This window comes from Schistocerca nitens, chromosome 1, assembly GCF_023898315.1.
Source record: "Schistocerca nitens isolate TAMUIC-IGC-003100 chromosome 1, iqSchNite1.1, whole genome shotgun sequence".
Classification (NCBI taxonomy): domain Eukaryota; kingdom Metazoa; phylum Arthropoda; class Insecta; order Orthoptera; family Acrididae; genus Schistocerca; species Schistocerca nitens.
In genome coordinates, this window is record NC_064614.1 from 391354748 (window position 1) to 391362103 (window position 7356).

The 7356-nt window shown below is 40.0% G+C and overlaps 1 protein-coding gene across 1 annotated transcript in view; it reads left to right on the forward strand.

Annotated features, from left to right (window-relative positions):
- Nucleotides 1-7102, forward strand: part of LOC126235814 (serine protease nudel-like) — a 65477-nt gene extending 58375 nt beyond the window's left edge. The window contains exons 8-10 of the mRNA XM_049944660.1: nucleotides 4809-5095; nucleotides 6203-6372; nucleotides 6468-7102. Of these exons, the coding sequence (XP_049800617.1) occupies nucleotides 4809-5095; nucleotides 6203-6372; nucleotides 6468-6734 (724 nt within the window). The 3' untranslated portion in view covers nucleotides 6735-7102. The remainder of the gene's footprint in view (nucleotides 1-4808; nucleotides 5096-6202; nucleotides 6373-6467) is intronic.
- The last annotated feature ends 254 nt before the right edge of the window (nucleotides 7103-7356 follow it).

The window sequence follows — 7356 nt, forward strand, 5'->3', positions numbered from 1 at the left end:
TTGGCAATGTGCAGTTCTTGCTCCCACATGTGTGATAATCATTGTAATATTAGTGACTTCACCATCTCATCCTTGTGCGTGGTCAGAGTATTTAGCAGTAGATTGCTGACAAGATCCGCTTGTTCACTGAGATGGCTGAGAAGTATTAACAGCTGGCTCTGGTCATCCTCGATCCCTGCTGTCCTCGTCATACATTTGCAAAAAGCAAATGACACTTCTGGTTAGTCTGTGTGCATGGGAAGCAGTTGGAGTTTGACAGATGCTAGGTGGTTGCTGTAGTGGTAATTTTGTGTTAGTCCCACTGAGTTATCACGGTGCAATAGTTGCATGACATTGCTCAACTGTGGTGGCCTAATGAGGCATGGTCACTGTTTGTTGTACCTGTCAGCATGGTATGGTGTGATATTCCAGTTGGAGCTGCGATCCGGTGTGTGGCATGACTGGCCGGACGGTGACATCATGCGAGTGTCGCAGCATGGCTGATATCTCTATGCTGTCACCAATGTGACATAGAGAGGCATCAGTAAACTATGGAGAAATATATTTCTGTTGGATATCACAGTTTTCTGGTGGTGTTTGTCCATGTGTCCACTGTGCCAACTGTTCTTTTAGTCGCATCATGGTTGCTGTGGTGGTGTCAGTGTAATGAAATGTAGCACACGGCATAAGTGGTGTAGCAAGTAAGTCCATGTTAACAGCATCACACCCCTCGGTTGTAATGCGCGTCGCAGTAGGTAGGGTGAAGTCATGGTTGGTTAGAGGCCATCGCAATGTTGGAGGTCCATGTGGTGTGCCCATAGGCTTGGTGGCATTTCGTGTAATCAACATAGACTGGATAAATTTGTGGTAGGTCGTCATCCCACATGCTTTGGGGTTCACTGTAGGTGTGGCAGTGATGTTTGGCTCAAACTTGACAACCTTCATTGTCAGTGCAGGTGTTGTAGCAGTCAGGTTGTAATTCTGATATCCATCTTGTGGTCTTAGTGCTGTTGATGCATCTTTTGTGGCACCGTGGTAGCTGTTGATGTGTGGTTATGGTAAAATGGTCATGTCGTGCATCCATACCAGCAGGCATCAGCGTATCCCAATGTAAGCTGGGGAATTGGATGTGATGCGGCCAGCAGGACCATGACGTCGCGCCCGAGGTGTACCATGGTACGTGGAGCAGCTGCCATGACATCACCTTCATGACGTGAGAACAAAAGCGGTTTGCAGAAATGTGACATTCTGTTCAAAACCACTGTTAACTGGCATTATCTATACCTGAGACCACCAAATACACTGACCTGCATGTTTGTTTATTGTCACGGATCATTCGACATTTGTTATGTTACTTTGGTTGGTGTCTGTAATTAGCCTGCCAATGCCTGACATCTCAATAACTGTAGAGTCACTCTGTTGATGTGGAGACTTGCAAGTAGCATTAGTACTAGCTAAACGTTTGTCAATTGGAATATTGTACTTGAGAATGGTGGGGGCGGCAGGGTAGCACCATTGTTTATTACCACTGATCGTCGTCGTCCCTTCGTTATGTAGTTTGACGAGGTCAGTGTCCACATAAGCACTCGTAGCACTATTTTCAGTGTTTGTTAAAGGCACTGTGGTTGATAGAAATTCAATATCATAGTTCTTATGTCTGCGCTGATGTAACAATGGTTGTATTGTTGTGCGGGTGTTAAACACAGAGGTATTGCAATTTCCATCTTATAGTGGTGAAAAGTCTTTAGATAAACACTCGTAACACTTTCTGTCATTGACTGTATTTGGCTGACCATCAGTGTGTGTAGGGTTCATGTCAATAAGGTGCTGGATTCTCCTGAGGTGGAGCAATGTGTCACACAAGAATGTTGTGGCATGGTTGTCAAAAAGCTCAAGGTCACTAATGTACGATTTGGGTAATGAACACAGTGTTCATGATGTGTAATAACTCTCAATGTTACCGATTCACATGCACGATATTTATTGATACACATTATACGGACAGGTGCAACTTAAGCACTTGGCCTCTCAGAACACACTGCCCCAGGTCCAGACATACTGTTTTTACAGTGATATTCTTGGGGATGGAAGTCCATAGAGCTTGTGTCCCCACAACTGTTTTTCAGATAATAATTATACTATCCCTCATAATTTTAAATTTTTCATCAGAAGAGCAATGCAAGGTGGAGCAGGTGTGGTATGAAGGAAGGAAAGAGGAGGGAGTATTAGAATACTTCTGCTTGAATGTTTAAATTATCACATTCTATTTATTTGTAAGTGTTGTGTTCTTTTTAGTGCTAAGTCAGAATGAATGTGTGTTCATTTTTTTTCAGCAATAAACCGGTATTGACATACCTCATAGTATCATGGTGTTTCTGAGCATTATGCACGATTGTCAAGCTGGTCCAAACCTGGCTGGTGCTTGCTTTGTCCCAAAACTATCACTGTTATATTTTGTTGCTAAGGTGTCAAAACTACCAATAATTTAAAATGACAGAAAACTTAGTTTGTTGAAAGTTCCATATTCTGAATTTCTACATACATTTTGCCACCTTCTAGATTTCAGTACTCTATTATTCATCTTTGCTTACCTATGTAGCAGGCATGCTGCCTGAGCACTTTTAGGATAGAATGTGGAAGGACTGGATGAGCGGGAGGTTGAACATCATTCACAATGGACTACCAGTTTGAACAACATTTATTAATAATAAAAGCCAACTTTAAAACAAATGCAGACAAAAGGCAACATAGTAATTTTCTTTAAAATTACAGGAAAAGACAATTAAACTTCAAACTGAATGGTGAATATTTAAATACCAAAATGCAAATTTCTTGTTTACGTTCGATCAGTTAAATTTTAAACTGAACAGAGATTAGGTTTAAATCAACCATGAAATATGAAATTGGAAAACTGCAGCACAATTAAAATTTATAATTTCATATTGGCTTTCTAACAGCAATACAATCGGCCAGGATTCAGCAGAGCAAGAAGTACTTTAAACACCCTGAATTAAACAATGAACACCAAAACACATTAACAAAGCATAACAGATTTCTCAAAATCAGGTACTAAAGCTTCCAATCAACTATGGAGCTGAAGTGTGTAAGCAAGACTGGCCCTGAAGTCACTGGCGACCAGCACGCCTCACAATATTCTGGTGAGGATGTCCAAATTAGCTGCTTCTAAAACAAACAAAGTGAAAATTTTAAAACAAAGATCAGATACATATAACCATACTGCAGCAAAATGCTGACCTCAGTGACCCACAAACTGAGCCAAGCAATTTATTTTTCTCTTGACATTTCAGAAAGAAAAGCCAGTATTTATACTAAATACAATGTCCACACTTCAATCAACACTCCCACTCTTGAGCAAGAATTCAACAACCATGAGAGTACCCAAAACATATGACAGAAAGTGCAGTTGCTGGTCCATGAGCAACAGAAAGCTCCCTCTGTATGAGGCAAACAAAAGGTTATTTATAAGCAGTAAACAACTCCTGCATGAGTGCTAAGAAGGAAACAATTAAATTTCAGTGCTATATGTGAAGTCATCCAATAACAAACACTAAATATGTAATTTAGCACAATGTTAATATACATATACATCACTGGGAAAACAGTAAATGAATAACCAATAAACCCATCAGGGGGATTTTCCCCCAACAGAGACTGAGCTTAGCCAAATGTGGTAAGTTCCAGTCACAATAATAATAACTTGCCATCAAAAAGGCTCACTTCCCAAACCCCATACACTAGCAAGCTATCACTTAAACACAGCAGTGGAGACGCACAAAGAGGATTGTGCAAAATGAAAACCACACTAGGAAGTATGTCACATGAGAACTAAATTCTTGCGTAACATCCCATAAGCTGCTCACCTAGTCTTTTAAATGAAGGCTAGTGGGAAGGCTGCTTCCGGCTGCAAGTTTTGGCTTTCATCAAATGGTTCAAATGCCTCTGAGCACTATGGGACTTAACATCTGAGGTCATCAGTCCCCTAGCACTTAGAACTACTTAAACCTAACTAACCTAAGGACATCACACACATCCACGCCCGAGGCAGAATTCGAACCTGCAACTGCAACTGTAGCGGTCATGCGGTTCCAGACTGAAACGCCTAGAACTGCTCCGCCACAGTGACCAGCAACTATCATCCCTGTAGCCGGAAGGCAACAGCAAAATGTGCCCTTGGCCTGCAATGATCCACCTGTTGTCTACTGACTCCATATAGTCGCATTGTTCTGGTCATGTAACCCATTATTTTCCAACTTCTGTCAAGAAAAGCCCCATGTATCTGGTGGTCCAGCTCAGTGACAAATTCAGGACTCCCTGGAACAGCCTAAATGACTCAGGCCACATATCGGAGGCCGGACACACCTGACCACTTGCTTACCACACTTCTTTCCTGCTCACTGGTTCAGCTCCAAGAGCGAGAGTGCAGATGCTGCTACCAGAGACTCAGTACTATACCTGCGACCCCTCTGGCCGAAAATCAGTCCACTCGCAAGCCAGAGGCAACCTATCGATTCATGGCAATCTACATAGTAATGTTCATCTGTACATGGCAGTGAACATGAGAACTATATCACCAGAATATTGGTAGTGCAGTGGCACAGCTAGACAAAAATTAAATTGTGTTCATGGAAGTAATTATCCTGTCACAAACAGTACTGTGATTCCATTGCCTTGTATAATGTTTTCTTTTCTGTGCTGCATTTCATTAATACATTCCTCATATTAAGGGGAAAAAATAAACTTATTGTCACATGTGGATATCGGTGTTTTGTATGCTTATTGTATAATAATATTGTTTTCTTGTCATGCAGTGCACTTGACGACTTCTGGGTTGCTCGACTTGGTGCTTTGAGAAGAGGAACAAGTTTTCCATCACCATATGAACAGCAAATGCCAATAACCGATATAATATTGCATCCAAATTACATTGACAATGGCTTTATCAATGACATAACACTGCTGCGTATGCAGGGTCCTGTAGCATTCAGTGATTATGTGCGACCTATATGCTTACCAAAGCCCAACTCAGTTCTCAAAGATGGCCGACTATGCACAGTCATAGGGTGGGGGCAATTGTTTGAAGATGGTCGAATATTCCGTAAGTATATCACAAACAAAATAAATGAAAAATATGTCTTCTACTTCTTTTTATTTTTCTTCTTCTTCTACGTGAATAAATTCAGCTTATGCTTTTGTGATATCTGTTGAATGAAACTTTGCCCTCCACCTTCCCCCTCCCTCCCCCTCTCTCCCTACTCCCTCTGTGTGTTTGGGGCAGGAGGGGAGGGGGGTGGGGGACCACCACCATCAGTAGTGGTGGGTGAATACAAATCAGGAACTGTATATTCATTCATTCTAGCACAGATAGCTCAAACACAGCACAGCATACTGAAATGAAAAGTCAATAATGGTAATGGCAGTACTGCTCCACCCATTATTATTTTATAGATTGGGTTGGCAGTGACAGAGACACAGCAAACTTTGGTTCAAAAGTTTGTGATGTGTGGTGTTTCAGAACTACTGAACTCAAGAATAAGTTTGAAACAGGATCTGTACAGCTGTTTATGTATACATGCCATACTTGAATTGGCTCAGTTTTGTATATGTTGCCTACTTTACTTATGACCTAAAATCTCTGTGTACTTATCAATAAATATCTTCGTTATCATTTGGTAATGAGTGGTAATAATAAATCAATATTTTTGTGTATTCAGATGATTAAAACTGTTTTATTTTCATAGATATTGTTTAATGTTTGAATACAAAGTGTGTTTTATGTCGAGATGATGCAGACAAAAGAGATAAGATTGCTAACCCCTTGTTTCCCTTAGCCATCACACTTTGTTTTATAACCCTTTTTGTACCCCCACCCCCCCCCACACACACCCCACCCCCCCACCCCCCGGAAAGACTACAGTGCTCAAAGGATAGTGTAATTATTGGAATTAGTATCAGAGTTGCTTAGACTGAGTGCAAAGGAATTTATCAAGGTTTTAACTTCTTGATCTAGTCAATAATGAGTGCATAGGAAAAATAGGTAGATACAAGATCAAGCTAGACTTCCTAGTCCTTATAGATAATGATGGAATACTTCAAATTACGGCAAGATTAAAAATGTGCTTCTCACATTTTTTGCACATTTTTAAGTACACAGTTATATCTATGACTAGTCACATCCGAGAAAATTATTATTTTTTTGTTGCAGCTGATACACTGCAGGAGGTACAGCTTCCTATAATAACAACAGCAGAGTGCAGGAAAAGAACAGTGCTTCTCCCACTTTACAGAGTTACAGAAAACATGTTTTGTGCTGGATTTGATAGAGGTGGAAGAGATGCCTGCCTTGGTGATTCAGGTGGTCCTCTGATGTGTCAGGTACTGATTTCAAAAATTAAAAACAGTTGTCCATTAATAAATGGTAATTAATGTAAGGAATTATATTTCTATACTATCATTGTCAATCTATTTAGGAACCAGATGGTCGTTGGACATTGTATGGAGTAACAAGTAATGGCTATGGCTGTGCAAGAGCAAATCGTCCTGGAGTTTATACAAAGGTATCAAATTACATGCCATGGATAACACAATCCATGAACCAAAATGAACGAACTCCAAAGAAACCTGAACCTTTCTGCAGGGGACATAGGTGCCCCCTTGGGGAATGTTTGCCAAAAAGCAGAGTCTGTAATGGTTTCATGGAATGCAGTGATGGAAGTGATGAAAAAGGATGTTGGTGATCTGCTATAGTACTGTCTTCAGCATGAATCCCACAGAGTTTGCCAGATGTGATGCATAAGCAGTAGATTGAAGTAATGTGCTGACACCAGTGATAGTTTCCGCCCACCAGAATTTTAAATCCGAAGATGGCCTAATCTGGTTGAAATGATAGGTACAATTAAAATGTGATCTAGGCTGTGTTTTGTTCATAAAAAAATAGAACTATTTACTTTTGTGACAAATGGCTGTATTTTAATCAGCTGTACAGCTCTGTTCAACGGAGCAGATTCCTAGTGAGATTATTTTTGTAAGATTATTGTTCTGTGCATAAACTGTAAATAATACTGTTAATACTATTGCATGACTCAGAAATCAACTGTGAACATTCTGAGAGCAAAAAAATTATTTTCTGTGAAAATGTTCTTTAAGATAATAGGACAGTCTAAACAGTTAAACTGTTGATACTGCACAAAAAGATTAATGCATATAATGTGATTTTATTGTATTATAAATTTTTGTAGCTTGCTTGTGTGAATCCTGTATATTCATTGTGGAGATTGTCCAGAACATTCAATAATATGGCACAATTTGTTTCCTGTCATTTAATAGATAGTGTATCGTTAAATAAATGCTCTGTGGAAC